This window comes from Haliotis asinina, chromosome 12 (assembly GCF_037392515.1).
Source record: "Haliotis asinina isolate JCU_RB_2024 chromosome 12, JCU_Hal_asi_v2, whole genome shotgun sequence".
Taxonomy (NCBI): Eukaryota; Metazoa; Mollusca; class Gastropoda; order Lepetellida; family Haliotidae; genus Haliotis; species Haliotis asinina.
In genome coordinates this window covers 15,941,756-15,958,814 of record NC_090291.1, presented here as the reverse complement: position 1 = coordinate 15,958,814, position 17,059 = coordinate 15,941,756, and the positions used below count along the sequence as shown (strand labels likewise).

Below are 17,059 nucleotides of genomic sequence, written 5' to 3'. Positions count from 1 at the left end.
CCCCCCTCCTGTGGGATATCAATATGGTTCAAGGCTGCTTTCAGCAATATATCAGTGGGGAATGCTAGAAACAGGCGTCAGACATTGTGCCCACATGGAGGATCAAACCCAGATCTTCAGCATGACAAGTGAAAGCCTTAACCAGGGTTGAAATGAAATGTTGAAATGAAAACAAAGCTGACTGTGGTTGAAGTAACTTTATTATAGAAATCCTTACATCCAACACACCCCTGTTACAACAATCATATGATGAACAAGTAGAAAAATATGTGAGTCCTCACCACAACCCCCTGTGGTAGAAGTGACTATCCCAAACACCTGCTATTGTCCATTGTGGATGCTGGGGGGAGTGTGATCATAAACTCGCCGGGGCCCAAAGATCTAAACTTTTGCAATCACACTTCATCTGTTCTGCTATTGTTTCCATTCTTGAGATTTTGATCAAAGTGGACCTTGATTTAATTTTTCTGACTCCACATATTAGGAAACCCCAGCAATCTCCCTGGCAATACATTGGTTACATTACTGTACAAATTAAACGTCACCAAACCTTAACATGTGTAACTCAAGTAGAGAAGTGCTGTATGAAAGCTGAGGGTATGTATGTATATATTTACAACCAGGAGCATCCCTTACTTCCCTGGTGCATCAACGACCCAACATGGTGGATGAACAGTGACAAGCTGATGAGCTAGATCTGAAGTCAGCAGAACATGGGGTCACATGGAGGAAGCAAATGTACAGCAGCTGGAGATTCGTCATCAAGCTTCTTTCATTTATTTAAAAAAATTATTCATTTTTTTAGAAACAGATTTTCAGTCATAGTCCAAAATTAAGCCTACAGATGACAACATCTTACAGTGTTGAACCCACTGTACAGTGCCAGATGTCTTAACACAGAGGAATGAAGTTTTGGTAAAAAATATCAGAACGTCCAATTCCTACACTTTCACACAGAGTTACATGTAAATAAACAAGTTATAACTATGTACATCTAGCAAAACGCCACACTATATTCCTTGAAAACATCACTGATCAGTTGATTAGCTTTGAAAATGATTAGTTCAAGAGTACATTATACATGATTAGTTTTCCTGAAATTATAATGCATCTTTGGTATTCACCAGTCCTAACTGAAAATGTTACTGGTGCAATTTCCACGTACATCGTGAATATTGGAAATTATTTTCATTCTATGCAAAAACAACAATAATTAACTGCAGATCTTATTTCTAAAATCTCTTTTCATGTCGCAGAAATTTCAGCTGAATCATTTCCTATCTGCAGATGTGGGCTTTCTTTTGAATACACTGACAGCGCCATTAGACAATCATTAATCAGCCAGTCAAAACAGGTTTAGCAATGAGTAATTTAGTTTCACTTCTTACACAGTATACACATATTAAACCACAAAATACATAGTTTTGTTTCCTTTAATATACTAGTTACATGATTACGTCAAACAGCATCAACTCTATGTGTAAATCAGCAGGAAGCTTGAAGCACATGACAGCCAATGGTAAAAAGTTTTGGTGATCAAGGTGTATGCAGTAAACAAACATGGAACATGGCAACAAGAGTTCAACAACCACGCAATCTTGGCAACAGGGTAAGTATTTCTGGGACATGTCAAGCAAAACAACTCTATTATGCAAGGAAACAAGTCTTTTTGATGCTCTCAACAATACTGATACTGAAATAACCAAATATCTATTGCTTCATATTCAGTAAATTATCACAAACAAGAATTACATGAAGTCATGTACAGAAGCCACTGTCTAGATCTAGCCTGTCTAGATCCAAGACTTGCAAACTGAGAACCAACAAAATCAGTCTTATTTTACTGAAAACAATCATTTTGTACCCCATGCTGCTAGTGTTTCAACAAAACATATGTAAAGGACTCCCAGATTGTTTATAGCAACAAATTAGCTTTGGTTTACACCCATATCCTTTTCAGGTTGCAAGACAAATGAACAAAAATATTTCAGTAAGGACCTATCATGATGAACGCTCTCCAATAATATATACATATATTTTCTTTTCAGCCTCATGACCAAGAAGGTCATATGTGAGTATTTACAGACAGCTGACACCAATGAAACAGAAAACCTACAAAATAATCTCTATTTTGTTCCTGATCAATTTGGAAAACTTTGAAATTTTGCTCTAATCTCACATGTGACGGCTTTGTTCTCATGCTTAACAAACACCAACAACATTTGCATCGGCTTCTGGGACAGCACTGATACCTTCAACATACCTTCAAAAAATCCAAGGTATTGCTCACACCAGCACATGAAACTCCCTAAATTTTCTTTTCACTATGAACAAGTGCAAGTCATTTCATTCATTAATGATTCATCGCAATATAACAAACATTGTGAAGCAAGATAAAAACCCAAATTTAACCCTTAAAAAATGTTGTTTTCAAAGGAATCAACAGATATAAAATTTCTTGAGTAAACCCTTTGTATGATAGCAGTTGTCCAGTTTATTGGGATCCAGATCAATGTGTTCTTTCATGATTTCTGTACACTCAATATTCATTCCAGAAGGGCAAGCATGCAAGGCACAAGGCAAGACCATCAACACATAAGCATAACAGTACGAAACTTGGTGAAACTTGTACATGGGTACCAAGTAAAGTAAACTTCTAAAGAAAAATGTTTGGTCAAAACCCAAATTAAGCAGAAACCAGGATAAGACTGACACCAACAAATGCACCATTAGTTTCTGTAACATGAACTGTGGTTTGTTCTGCAAATGGTACACCTGCTTGTTACTGATCATGCAAAACAACATACTAAGTAGATTCTGCTGACAATAAATAACACTTCATCAATCAAACAAAACAAATATCTGCCGTCAATGTTGTGTGTATTGCTTGTGAAGGAAAAGCAAGCAAATAAATATGTGACAATGTGAATCAAAGCAATGACCATTTTTTTTCAAATATGCGTAGAAAAGATCCAAGAAAACAAATGAGTTTAATTTTAAGCCACTTTTAGCAATACTGCCACAATATCACTGCGGGAGACACCAGAAATGGGACATATTTTACCCATGAGGGGGAATCAAACCTGACAAGCAAAGGCTACCCTACCCCCCCTGAAACACCGAGTGTCCATAGTAAACCCCTTTAAGTAAGTGAGTGCGTGAATGAGTAAGTGACCTGGCTTTGAACAGTGACCATCTTCATTATTCACCGCTTTGGTGTATTGTGTTGACAAAACTACAAACTAAATCAGGGTTAATCAGGATTCAAACCAATTCTTGTATGCCTCAAGGATGGAACTTAACACCTTAGTCAACAGTGTAACCTCAGATGGAACTTTGAAACAACAGACCTGATTTACTGGTAAAAAATGTTGCTGTTATGTGCTGTGCATATCAACAAGTGAAACCCCACAACAACCACAATCAGGATAGAAAAAAACACCTGCTGAAAAAGGGGAACGTATGTACAAATAAAACACTCACACTAAATTTTGAAACAATTATCTGAATTTTAGCTTCTAGGGTTCAGGAGCATGCTCCATCTAGGCTAGTTTGAGCAAGATGTTTTCAATGTCTTACAAAGCCTAACACTCCTAAAACAAACCAAAATACATGTACATACAATAAATAAAAAAATACAACCACAAACATGATTTCATATCTAGCATCTATTAATGACTGACAATGCTCCAGTCCCTAATGAAGGATTTTGCATGTAGAATTTAACACAAATTTAACTTGATCTAAGTGGAACTTAAGGGCCTATCTGCCAACTGGCAACTTAGTATTACAACTTGTATAATAATTATATTCACTGCTGCATTTTAGTGTTTGGAAAAACAGACACATTCATAACAGACCTTACCTTATCATATGCATGAGTACTTTGGCATATCTGTGATATGGATTAACTATGAAATCATCATACAGTTGAAATTCTGGAACAACTAAGTGACAGTTGGCAGCCATGAACAGGTTGTGCTTAGTCGCTGTTGGGCAAGATGGCTGCCAGCTCTGAAAGGTGTACTGCATCGGAATGTTTTCAGAGAACTGACAGGCCCAGGCTGATGTGATTATGCAGGCTTTGGTAAACTAGAGGGCTACAGCAACACAGGCAGTCTCATTAAAATTAGGCATTTGAAGTGTCAGCTTTCAGATAGGATTCAGCTTTGTTTCTTTACCGCACAGACTACAAATATTCCTTGAACTTCTCTCACTTTCAGATGTAGACACTCATAACAGTGTCAAATTATCCGGAACATAGTGTGGTCTTTATATCACATTCAGAACTACAATTTCATGCATATGTCTAAGATACAAACACTGAACGACGGCTCAGAAGCAACTTCCTAATTTAAGAATTCACCTTACACATCCTTTTTCAATGAGACTGTCTAGTGCAAGTTTCAAACTACAAAAATGCCCATTTTTCTAATTGAAATTGAGAACTAGGCGACTACAACCTGAACAACAACTGGTTATCTTGGGAGGTATGTGAAAAATGAGGAGGTGCAGTTTCCATTTCAATCAAGGCTAATACTGGCAGATGTTACATTTTTTCCACTGAACCTGTTGCAATGATGTTCAATGGTGATGATTCAATGAACAAAAATACAGGGAAAAGAAGTAGTTGGGATAAAAATCAACCATCACTCTATCCATTTCTTTGATTGGAAATGAATACTGATGCTATCAAAATGAGTTCAAATCAACTTTGTATTGTGATTTTCAAACAGGACAAAATGACTGCTTCCTTACTGCATGTTAATTAAGCCTGTCTATATGTGATAAAATACTGCAATGCATATCAGGATGTTTTGAACCCTTTTACTGAGAGATGACTTAAGATTTGGGATTTGATCCCTTTAACCCTTTCACTGACTATCTTGCAGTCAGTGAAAGTGTTTGTATCTATCAATGAAAGGATGAAAGGTACAAGTGAACTTAAAACTCAATTAATCACAGAGACCTTGTAAGAGAGAGAGACCTGAGGGTCACCCCTCCCTCGCTATTAACCCTGTCAATGATAAAGCTTGACCAAGTGACTTGATCTTGTTGTCACTGACAGGGTTAAAGGTTATTTTCAAATGTGTGAATGATATTATTTGTTCTTCATCTCTGCTCGAACTCGCTTGGTGACTCGTCCACATCCAATTCCAAACACGAAGATCATACATACAACTGCTGTTAAAACTCCCAGAATATAGAATTTAGCTGGGGAGTCTGAAATTTGGGTGTAAATTTCTTGGAATCCTTCAATAGGTGCAACCTGAAATGGAAAAATATATAGTTTTTAGTTTTGTTTGCTTAAGCTTTGTAATTTGAAACAGTATAAATTCTCTTAAAACTGTTCGAAAGGTTATATGGTGTGTTTTGGTGATATGGAAAGTTTGGTCAGGTGAGGTGCACTGTGATGAGGTGAGGTGCAATGAGGTGAGATAAGATGCAGTGCAGTGAAGCAGAGTGATGTCAGGTGGGGTGAAGTGCAGTAGGGTGAGGTGAGGTGAGGTGCAGTGCAGTGAAGAGAAGCAGAGTGATGTGAGGTGCGGTGAAGTGCAGTGAAGTGAAGCAGAGTGATGTGAGGTGGGGTGAAGTGCAGTATGATGAGGTGAGGTGCAGTGAAGTGAAGCAGGGTGATGTGAGGTGCGGTGCGATGCAGTATGGTGAGGTGAGGTGAGGTGCGGTGCAGTGAAGTGAAGTGAAGTGAAGTGAAGTGAAGTGAAGCAGAATGATGTGAGGTGGGGTGTGATGCAGTAGGGTGAGGTGTGGTGAGGTGAGGTGTAGTGCAGTGAAGTGAGGCAGACTGATGTGAGGTGGGGTGCGGTGTGGTGCAGTAGGGTGAGGTGAGATTTTAACTGACCTGAGCAGCATATTCCCACATCTCCTTCCTATTGTGCAGCATGGTTCGACACTTGTCTGACATAGACTTGGGGTCTTCTTCAAGCACAGACAGCAGACAGGACATCACTGAAACACATCACCACTCATGTTAGTTGAACATGTGTCCATCTGCCTTGAACAAAGGCCTCATGTAAGAATGTCGAGTTTTGATTGGTCCACGTGACTCTGATAAAATACCATGTACATCCATCACAATCCACGAGCGGGAATATTAAAGTCATGTACTCCCGCTATGAAAGTCATATCACCCCGCTACGTCTCAGTGACGACGCAAAGGGAGAAAAGCTTGCATCAACAATGCTTTAGTAACGTGTGGTGCATTGAGGTCAAACGATGAGCTGGTGTCAACATGGCAGCAATGAAACATGTTGTGTTGCATGTGGTTTTGTTTTGATCTAATGAAAACATTGAGCTAGACAATGCATTATCACATCGTGTCTCGGGAAATACAGAGTTTTATCAGTCCCTCGTTAGGTTGTATTCCCCGAGCCGGAACCTTACTCGGAACTGATAAAACCCTGTATTTCCCGAGACACGATGAGATAACTTATACTGTACCTTTCTGCATGAAACCAAGGCTATCTACTGTTCCCATCTGCATGGAACAAAGGCTATCTACTGTACTTACTTCTCCCTTCTCCAGCACGCACTCCCCGACAGAGTTTATTCAGCTCCTTCTGACAACCAATCTTAAGAATGGGATCTACGTTGACATCAATCTCTTCTTCTTGAATTAAGTAGGACACTTCCTGCAACACCAACTCCCCATTAGAGATCATAACAAGATACAGCTCTGGACAATACCTAAATGTACCTTTCTAAGATGCTTCTGTGAAAGATCAAAGGTGCTAACAGTACAATAATGTACACTTTTTGCATTATGTCACAATGTAATAGCATCACTGAGACAACTCTGCTACTGCTCCCCTCCATTGCTGAATCTTTGTGACTAATGTCACGATTCATGTCAGTTGTCTTCACTTCACTCACTTCACTCACTTCGTAAACACTATTTCTTGGTTTGCAGTTGCTTCACTGTCAGTTCAACTCACAATTTAACAACAACACATCTGTTTCCCACGTCTCCGTAAATTTGCCATTTCACTAGTCAGCTTCATCTGGATGATCTAAACTTATGTTTATAGTAGATATGAGACATTCATGATGCCCCATATGGTTTATGTCAATCACAGAGGTTATTAAAATAATGTAGAGAAGATATTTAAATTGAATGTAACTGTTTATTATTTGTATTTCTGGGAGCATGCACCTTAACACAGGGGGGAGGCAGACGCATTAGTTGTGAACAATGATTGTGAATTTAGGTCACTGACGTCATCGCTATAACATAAAAGCAAGCTTCCAAGTGATTTTACATTATAATATTTCAGCCTGAAAGGGTGTTTTATTACACCATACAAGGTGGTATAGCAAACTGTATTTCTTAAATATATATACATAAAGTGAAATAATAATAAAAATAATAATGCCAATTTTTGCACCTAAGATCCAACTCAATGCTAATACTGGCATTATATTACCACTGTGAAGGAATTGTTCTTCCAAAGTCACTACTACAGAATAGGTCCGTACATCACCCTCCTAGGTACCCATTTTAAACAGCTGGATGGACTGAGTGAAAGAGTGAGTGAGCAAGTTTAGTTTTACGCCGCAATAATCGAGTCTGGACCAGCCAATCCAGTGATCAACAACATGAGCATCGATCTGCACAATTGGGAACCGATGACATGTGCCAACCAAGTCAGCAAGCCTGACCACCCAATCCCGTTAGTCGCCTCTTACGACAAGCATCGTCACCTTTTATGGCAAGCATGGGTTGCTGAAGGCCTATCCTCCCTGTGATCTTCATGGGTCCTGGATGGACTGAGTCAAATGTGTATGAGGTGCCTCGCCCAGGGACACAAGACAGTGTGAGATTCAGGTCACTAATTTTGGGTTTCTCCTCGGGAATAGAACCCCAGCTTTTAGCATGAGAGGCTAACATCACTATGCTCAGATCCTGATTGAAACCAACACATCACCATTCTGCTCTCAGCTCTTTATGGAAATATGCATGGTACCTGTGAGCTACTGTACCAAATACTTCTTCAATCATTCAACCTCGTATCACCATGCAGGTAAATACTGGGGCACAATTCTAGGCATACATTCCACAGACACTAACATTCTGAGGGTCTGATCTACCTTGGAACACCTTGGATTGGTTGGACAAGAATCCCTACCTTGATACAATTCTTGTTTGTCAGCTTCCGTTGACGGAACTTTTCTTTGAGACATTCCTCAACTTGTCCCTTCCCAGCTTCTTTGATCTCATCATTGTCCCTGCTATCACTTTCCATCAGCTTGTCTTTGCAGTGCACCTTTATCTGAATTCACAATCACAAATCATACAATTGTTCAAATTCTCTCACAAGTCCTGAATTACACATACAGATCCCAGATAGGAACAGTAATACAGCAATTCAAGAATACACTTAGTAAAACTGCAGACCTTTACAAGCAGCCGAGACAGAGTTTAGTTAATTGCTGCAATTAGAAACATCCCCTGAGGGGGTCAGAAATGGGCTTCACACATTGTACCTATGTGGGGAATCAAACCAAGGTCATTGGCATGGCGGGCAAATGTTCAAAACAACTAGGCTACCACTGAAGCAGCCTTGGACAATGATCCATCTTACTTATGAACTATATACAAGGTCCTCCTTGACAGAACAGCTACACTTAAACTATACTCATGCCAATAAAGGTTGTCATCCCCTTTAATTTTATTTATAGGACTGGAAAATGTACAAAAACAAACAGAAGAAATGATAGAAAAGCAAAGATTTAATACTCGCATTAAATTCTCATCATCATAAATACATGGCCATGCAACACAAGCCAATCATGTGCCTCTACCAGGAAATTATTTTAACGTTAAATGAAGAATACGCATAGAGTAGCTAATTACCAAGACGTAATGTCAACAGTTTGGGGAAATGGGGGCTTTACAAAATGAAACGTGTACTGTCAGGACACTGATAGAAAGAGAGTCTGATCATTCAAAAACATCTGTGTAATGTCAGTAACGTGTTGCTCCCCCTTGTGCGTCAATAAGGGCGAATATCCGGGTTGGCATGCTGTTAATGAGTTTGTTGACATCTTGTAGGACCACATCGTTCCAAATTCTCACCAATGATGTCTCCAAATCGTCTATATTTGATGGAGGAGAGTCCATTTTCCTTACCTGACAGTCCACACAGTCCCACATGTGCTCGATGGGATTCATGTCTGGGCTTTTGGCAGGCCAGGGTAGTCTGTTTACACCTTCTGTCACCAGGAAATCATCAACTGCTTGAGCACGATGAGGACGAGCATTATCGTCTTGTAGCAAAAAGTTATTGCCATAAACACGGCGAGCATGTGGCAGGCAAGTGTGTTCATGGACATGTTGGCAGGTCCGCTGATTGACGTTCTCCTGGAGAACCAGTTACTCAGTTTTACCATTATAGTGAATGCCATCCCACACAAGTACAGATCCACCTCCACCCTGAATGAAACCCTCAACACAGTCATCCCTGAACCTTTCTCCTTAAAGTTGACGTACTTGCACCCGTCCGTCGATCCTGTTTAGCAAGAAATGTGATTCGTCCGTAAAGATGACGTGACGCCAATGCTGCAGTCTGATGTTCCTGTGTTGCCTGGCCCATTGAACACGTAACCGCTTGCGTTCTGCAGTCAGGAATGGTCGATGTACAGGTCTTCTAGCTCTGTAGCCTCTTTCAAGCAGTCTGTTGTTCACAGTTTGACGGCTAATTCGGACGTTAATAAGGTGACCCCATCTGTCCCTCAATGACGTTGAAGACAAACGGCGGTTGCGATGTACCAAACAGAAGAGTACACGGTCATCACGTTGCGTAGTTTTCTGAGGGCGACCTGTGGATTTCCTTGGAGTTCCTTACTGTTGTGTTCGATGGAGTTTCTTTATTCTCTGAACAGTTCTTTTGCTTACATTAAGTTGCAGACTGATCATACGATTTGTAGCACCTGCTCGACTCATTCCAATGATTTGATTCCGTATGTCAGTGGACGCTAGCTTCGGCATTTTAAGGACATAAAGTTTCAACACCAAAGGCACAGGCAGAGGATTTATGGTCTGACAACAGCATAGTTCATTTTCGGAGCGGTTCGTGTGTATCGAAGCACGCACGGGTATCGCTGTATAAAAAGCACATGCTTTACATGCTACTGAGTTGACAAGTTGTATTTGAGTGAATGTTTGAGCTTACATGCATGTGAAAAAATTTGGAACAATTTGTACCATCTCCTGAGCAGTTTTCAACTTTTTGCTGGGGGGTGACAACCATTATTGGCATGAGTATATTAAAACAGCTTACCTCACTCATACAAGCCTTCTCAAGTACAGGTGCCTCGCGGATATCTCCTGCCGCCTGCTGGACAATCTCAGTGATCTCCATGTCACATTCCCGGGACAGTCGCTGGACAGATGTATACGAGTTAAAACAGCAGTGGCAGCATGTCAGTAACAGCAAACATTTAGCAGGGGTTAATTGTGAATAATAAACATGTAGGTATAAATCTAATGAAACGATATTCCAGAATACAATGCAAATAGTGATCCATTTAACAAAACAAAATCCAACCCACCCACGAATATTTCTTTCAGCAACATAGGAATCAGGAATCCAATAGTTTCCTACTTAAAATATTATTTGGTTTGATTGTTTGCTGACACACACAGCAATATTCCAGCTTTATGGCAGTACTTTAAAGTACATCACAGTACATCACAAAACCCTGCTGTAGTCCTACATATCTTTGTCGGTTTGTTAGTTGTTAACACCTCACTCAGCAGTATTCCAGCTATATGGCAACAGTCTGTAAAAATAATCAAGTCTGGACAAGACAGTCCAGCGATCAACAACATGAGCATAAATAAAAATGGGACAGGATGACGTGTGCCAACCAAGTCTGTAAACCTGACCACCTGATTCTGTCAGTCACCTCTTACAACAAGCACTGGCTACTGTAGATCAGATCTTCCTGGGTTCTTTGACGTAGCAGATAGGCTGCATAGCATATTGGAAGAAAGGTATTACTGATGAAGTACAGCTAGTTACCTTAGCCGCATATTGCTTCTTGAGGCAGCTGATGACAAGACCCTCCAGTTCCACGTCCTGTTTATGTTGATCCACCACCCCAGCACAGAACTTTCCTATGTCCTGGTGACACGCCTTCCTCAAGGAGGGATTCAGCCGATAGTCTATGACGACAAACATTGGGAAAGTGATAGTCTATGTGTATACAACTAATGAGACATTATTTACATCATATTTAGGTCCAGAGGGGAGGTGATGATATAAAGTCCCTAGACTAGTCTCTGAATATATATATATATACACACATACACTGAACAACAAAAGAAACGCAACTCTGGCTTTTTCTCAAGTTTTTGAATAGAAGACAAAAATATGAATGCTTACGAGATTTAATTTTTTCAGAAATTGAATTTCTTTTGCTGTTCAGTATATATAATTTTGATTGTAATAAATAAACCCATTTAAAATGAAAGAGTGCCCCAGGGAGACGAGAGATTCAGAACCTGCAGAAATCTGTACATTCTTCATTTAGGACTTAAATACCACCAGGTGAGTGAGTGAGTGAGTGAGTGAGTGAGTGAGTGAGTGAGTGAGTGAGTGAGTGAGTGAGTGAGTGAGTGAGTGAGTGAGTGAGTTTAGTTTTACGCTGCACCAATTCTAACCCAGATGTTTTCAGCACTTACGACTGTATTATAATTTCAACGTCATACCACCTCACGTCCTTGAAACATTCATTGCCTCAAAACATTAGAATCTTGGTAAAACAGTAAGTGAGTGAGTTTAGTTTTACGCCACACTCAGCAATATTCCAGCTATATGGCGGCGGTCTGTAAATAATCGAGTCTGGACCAGACAATCCAGTGACCAACAACATGAGAATCGATCTGCACAATTGGGAACCGATGACATGTGTCAACCAAGTCAGCGAGTCTGACCACCCGATCCCGTTAGTTGCATCTTACGACAAGCATAGTCGCTTTTTATGGCAAGCATGGGTTGCTGAAGGCCTATTCTACCCCGAGATAAATACCACCGGAAGGGACAGTGCAAAAGTGAGCACAGCTTAGATAACCCTGCTTCCCACTTTGGGACGTGCAAAGGACTGATATTGATATATTATGTGACAAGGATCAACAGCTCACATGACTTTCTCCTGGATTCTACTAAAATTTATGTACATGTTAGATAATAGTTTTGCCATGTACACCTTAATTTGCATATATGAAATGAAGAAATTAACTATTTAGAATCTGTCAGAATTATAATTGTACTCATGATTAGTACATGATTCATCACATTTTACAAATAAATAACACATGGCATATGTGTGGGTCATGAATAACTTGTGTATCAAGCTTGGTGAACCTAACATGCTTAGTTTCGGTGAGATGCAGTCACAAGGTAACCATAAAACACATTTTGCACCAAGTTTCCATGGAAACAACAACAAAACATATTGATGAACTGAAAATCCAGTTCTTAATTTTGATTTATAACTTCTGTGGAGAAAATCAGAGCTTCTGCTGACTACAAGTAAACACTGATGACGTTTCAATGATAGATTTGTTTTACAACACAACCGGGTCATCTAAACTTTCTCATTTGTTTCGACAGAATAATGCAAATTCAGTGATTATTGTATTCTGAAATGCATTACACACTTGCAGTCTGAGTGAATTGCTGAACACTTTAGTCATAAGGGGTCGGTTGAGATGTTTGTGTTCACCATACAAATGTCCCCTCACCTTTACTCTGCATGATTTCTCTGCGGATCACTACCGATCGACACTTGGCATCAAAGTCAGGGTTATTCTTTTCTTTTTTCAGACAGCGAAGAATTTGTGGCTGATCATCATCCGGGTCACAGTAATCCTGAAACAACACAGAACATAATCTTACATTGCAGTTACAGCAAGTTTGTTGGTTTAACTCTGCACTCAACAATATTCCAATATGGCGGCAGGCACAAAATAACCGAGTCTGGACCAACAATCCAGTGATCAACATCATAAGCACTGATCTGTGCAACTGGGATATAATCACAAGTATCAACAAAGTTCGCAAGCCCTATCCCATCAGTCACATCTTACAAGCATGAAAACCAACTCTAACCCAGATGTTTTCAGCACTTACGATTGTATTATAATTTCAATGTCATACCACCTCACGTCCTTGAAACATTCATTGCCTCAAAACATTAGAATCTTGGTAAAACAGTAAGTGAGTGAGTTTAGTTTTACGCCACACTCAGCAATATTCCAGGTATATGGCAGCGGTCTGTAAATAATTGAGTCTGGACCAGACAATCCAGTGACTAACAACATCAGCATCGATCTGCGCATTTGGGAACCAAGTCAGCGAGTCTGACCACCCGATTCCGTTAGATGCCTCTTACCACAAGCATAGTCACCATTTATGGCAAGCATGGGTTGCTGAAGGCCTATTCTACCCCAGGACCTTCACGGGTCTTGGTAAAACAAATATGTATTTTTTTTCAAACCTTGATCATCTTCTTGCATGCAGACAGCAGCCCATAGTCAGCAATGGCAAACTCATCTTTCTGAAGGATGAACAAAGTAATGGCAAAGTTACAGAAAGGGAAAACTGCCATTCTCCAAAGGTAGTACTGACATTGTATACAGTAGAGTGAGAGCATTACATTCCATGTATTTTACTAGTCATTCGAAAACCTACAATACTACGAATAGGACTGCACAGTATTACTGGTGTACAAGAAATACGCTTTTCAAAAGCGACATATTGTAATATTTTTTTCTGAGAACAAGTATACACATTGGGTAAAGAATACATATCAAGTATTTGTCATTATCTTTATGGTTTTAATTACTATGCACACATATTTGTCCACAAGAGATGCTTTGCTTATTCACTGACAAAACGGCAGGCTGTAAAACTACAAATTTATGAAAAAAAGAAAATAGAATCCCTGACTTTGCAAACTAATATTGAGTTTGCAAGTTGGGAAACTGGGTAATTTTTCAATTAGCAACTTTGCTAAATCTTCTGGATAAAACTCAAAGCTCTTCATAGTACTCATCTACAGTATAATATGACCACCAGATTCTAAAAATCTTGAGAACAACAATTTGGAATATCTATGTTCAAATCCAGTGAATGAGTGAGTGAGTTTAGTTTTATGCCACAGTCAGCAATATTCCATATTCCAGGCAGCAGTCTGTATATAATAAAGTGTGGACCAGGCAATTCAGTGATCAACAGCATGAGCATCGATCTGCGCAATTGTTGATCCTGTTAGTCACCTCTTACGACAAGCAGCGTCACCTTTTGCGGCAAGCATGAGTTGCTGAAGGCCCATTCTACCAAGACCTTCACAGGTCGTTCAAATCCAGTCCAAGTTATGTATAACGTATGCTTACTTCTCTCTTGAAGAGGAGTCTGTGACAAGGTGCACTCAAGCGTGACTGTCTTTTCTTTAGACATTCCATGACCTGCAACAAACAGCATATATACTCCATACACCCACACAATAACAATCAATGATGCAATATATGGTGTTCCAGGATTAACCTTGAGTCCTGTATTTGAGGGTCCCTGGGGGTCATACTCATAATTTTCTGGGGTGATGCACAACAAAATGGGGTGCCAAACACTTAAATATTACTATTATTAAATATTATTATTATTACTGTTGTAATTCACTTACTGTTACTGTACTGAGCATCATGACCACGTACAGTGATAACGTAGTTACTTGATCAAATTTTTACAAAAAGTATTTTGACTTTTTCTGCATCCCTGCGGACAGATCAATAAATCTTACTGTGTCCATTATCAATTTCTATGCGCATAGGACACAAGAATGTGTGTCCTGAAAATCCATGGCATTTTTGAGGGACTACATAAAGAGTATGTTAACCTAATCTTATGACACAAAATATTCATACCCAGTTTCTGTTTTAATTTTGTTGAAACGTTTTTAATTAAAGTCACATTATTTTACGTTCTACTCAAGTTAATATGCAGAGGTACTTACTGCAGAATTGCCAGGTGGAATATTCTCACAATGTGTGCGGATATCATCCTTGCACTTGTCCTGTAGTTCTGGATCTAGAGCGATGCTCTCTCCCTGTCAACATTCAAACAATAGAAATTGGGTTTGGTTAGTTTGTCGTGTTATTCTGCACTCAGCAGCATTCCAACCATATGTTGGTGGTCTGTAAATGTCGAATATGGACAATCCAGTGATTAACAGCATGAGCATCAAGATATGCAACTTATAACATGCATCAAAGATATCAGCGAGTCTGGCCACCTGATCCCACTAGTTGCCTCTTACAACAAGCATAGGCTGCTGAAGATGAGTTGTTAGCCGGCTCTTCACAGCGTACACCTCAAGAAATATGATACACTCATACAGCCCTGAAGGTAATGATATTTAGGATCTCCCCATCAGTGCTTTGTCTCTTGTTCTACGTCCCATTTCACACACTGTCATAGTGCTGTGACTGTATTAACGTCTATGCTTTCTATGTAGTGATGAGATCGTTTTGTCACTGTATCGCTGGGTGAACTGTAAGTAACTACACAGAATTATGGTATAAAATCAGGAAAAATTCATCTCCTAAAGAGGTAAAGTTGTACTTTACAGCAATATTTAACTTTAACTTTTAAGCAGGGCTTCATATTATTATGGTGTGCTTACCCTTTGCAGGATCTGGAGTCGAAGTTGGTGACGACACGGCTTCTCAATTCTGTGATCTTTATCCAACAAGGTGTCATTCCGAATATGTTCGCTGAGACATACCACAACATCGGACCTAGCATAAACAAGAGAATAATGAAAACAGATATCAAACAATTTCTTGTGCTGCAGACATTATAATTTCAAAATACTCACAGCCTACAGATAACAGAAACTGATTCAGATAAAGTGCCAAGTTTGCATCAAGTCACACTTGTTAATACTGCTGATTTGTATGTCTGTTGATTAATTTTAAAGCTATATGGAGGGAGTGTAAATAATCAAGCCTGGACTTGACACTCTAGTGATCAACATCATGAGCATCTACACTACTGAAATGACGTGTACATGAAGTCAGCGAGTCTGACCACTCAATTCCACTTGCTGGCTCTTACGACAAGCACAGGTTACTGAAGATTTATTCTAACCCAGATCTTCACAGGTCTAGCCATATTCTTGCCCTCCTTTTTACACAAAAGGTGAAGGACAGCTCCTTCTTAATATCACCAACTTCTCCTCAATATCATGTAAGAAAGTGCATATGCATTGTTTTGTTTGTTGTTTAACACCAACTCAGCAACATTCAAGCTATATGGCATTAGTCTGTCAAACCAGTGATCAACAGCATGAGCATTATGCAATTAGGATACAACTGCATCCACCAAGGTCAGTGAGTCTGACCACACAATCCTAACAGTTAGTCACTAACCAAATCTATGGGGTTGGCTTATCTACAGTTATATATGGTATTATGACAAGCATGGGTTGCTGAAAATCCATTCAGATCTTTGACTTTACCAGTACACAAAAGATGCCACCCCATAATTGGTGCATTTAGGATCCCAGGCTCCTAAACCTAGAAAAAATTATGAATTTTCCCGACAAATACGGGATCCCTATAAATTGTTGCACTCAAGGAATTAACTTTTTATGCCATTACAGTGCATGGAATTTATCAGGCAGCTTACACAACTTCCACATTACTTTCATGTGTAAGTAACTACAGGACCTTTGTAAATAAAATATCATACTTATTTGATTATGATAATTTACATCTAAAGATGATCCTAGTCATGCAGCAAGTAAGTTAGACTATCCAAATCTGTTATATTTTGAAAAAATATCGCTATGAATTTGGCTTTGTTGTAATGGTGGAATCGACATGCTTTTGTGGGGGCAATTCTGATAAATTCGGGTGGGTTGGCATCTCTGGTACAACAATAACACACCATGAACAGGGATGAAAACACATGAGAACGAATACAAGTGACAAAAAGAAGAAAATGAGCCATGGGTCTTGGGGTCTTCAGGGGGG

General features: G+C 39.5%; 1 protein-coding gene across 4 annotated transcripts in view; it reads right to left on the bottom strand.

Annotated features, from left to right (window-relative positions):
* Positions 1-182: 182 nt before the first annotated feature.
* LOC137257914 (Golgi apparatus protein 1-like) overlaps positions 183-17,059 on the bottom strand; it is a 55,931-nt gene continuing 39,054 nt past the window's right edge. For all 4 annotated transcript variants that reach the window (XM_067795421.1, XM_067795420.1, XM_067795418.1 and 1 more), the window contains 11 exons: positions 15,706-15,820; positions 15,037-15,129; positions 14,420-14,491; positions 13,522-13,581; positions 12,767-12,893; positions 11,043-11,185; positions 10,299-10,400; positions 8,145-8,288; positions 6,530-6,650; positions 5,861-5,967; positions 183-5,269 (listed from right to left, as the gene is read on the bottom strand). In XM_067795421.1, the coding sequence (XP_067651522.1) occupies positions 5,102-5,269; positions 5,861-5,967; positions 6,530-6,650; positions 8,145-8,288; positions 10,299-10,400; positions 11,043-11,185; positions 12,767-12,893; positions 13,522-13,581; positions 14,420-14,491; positions 15,037-15,129; positions 15,706-15,820 (1,252 nt within the window). In that variant the 3' untranslated portion in view covers positions 183-5,101. The remainder of the gene's footprint in view (positions 5,270-5,860; positions 5,968-6,529; positions 6,651-8,144; positions 8,289-10,298; positions 10,401-11,042; positions 11,186-12,766; positions 12,894-13,521; positions 13,582-14,419; positions 14,492-15,036; positions 15,130-15,705; positions 15,821-17,059) is intronic.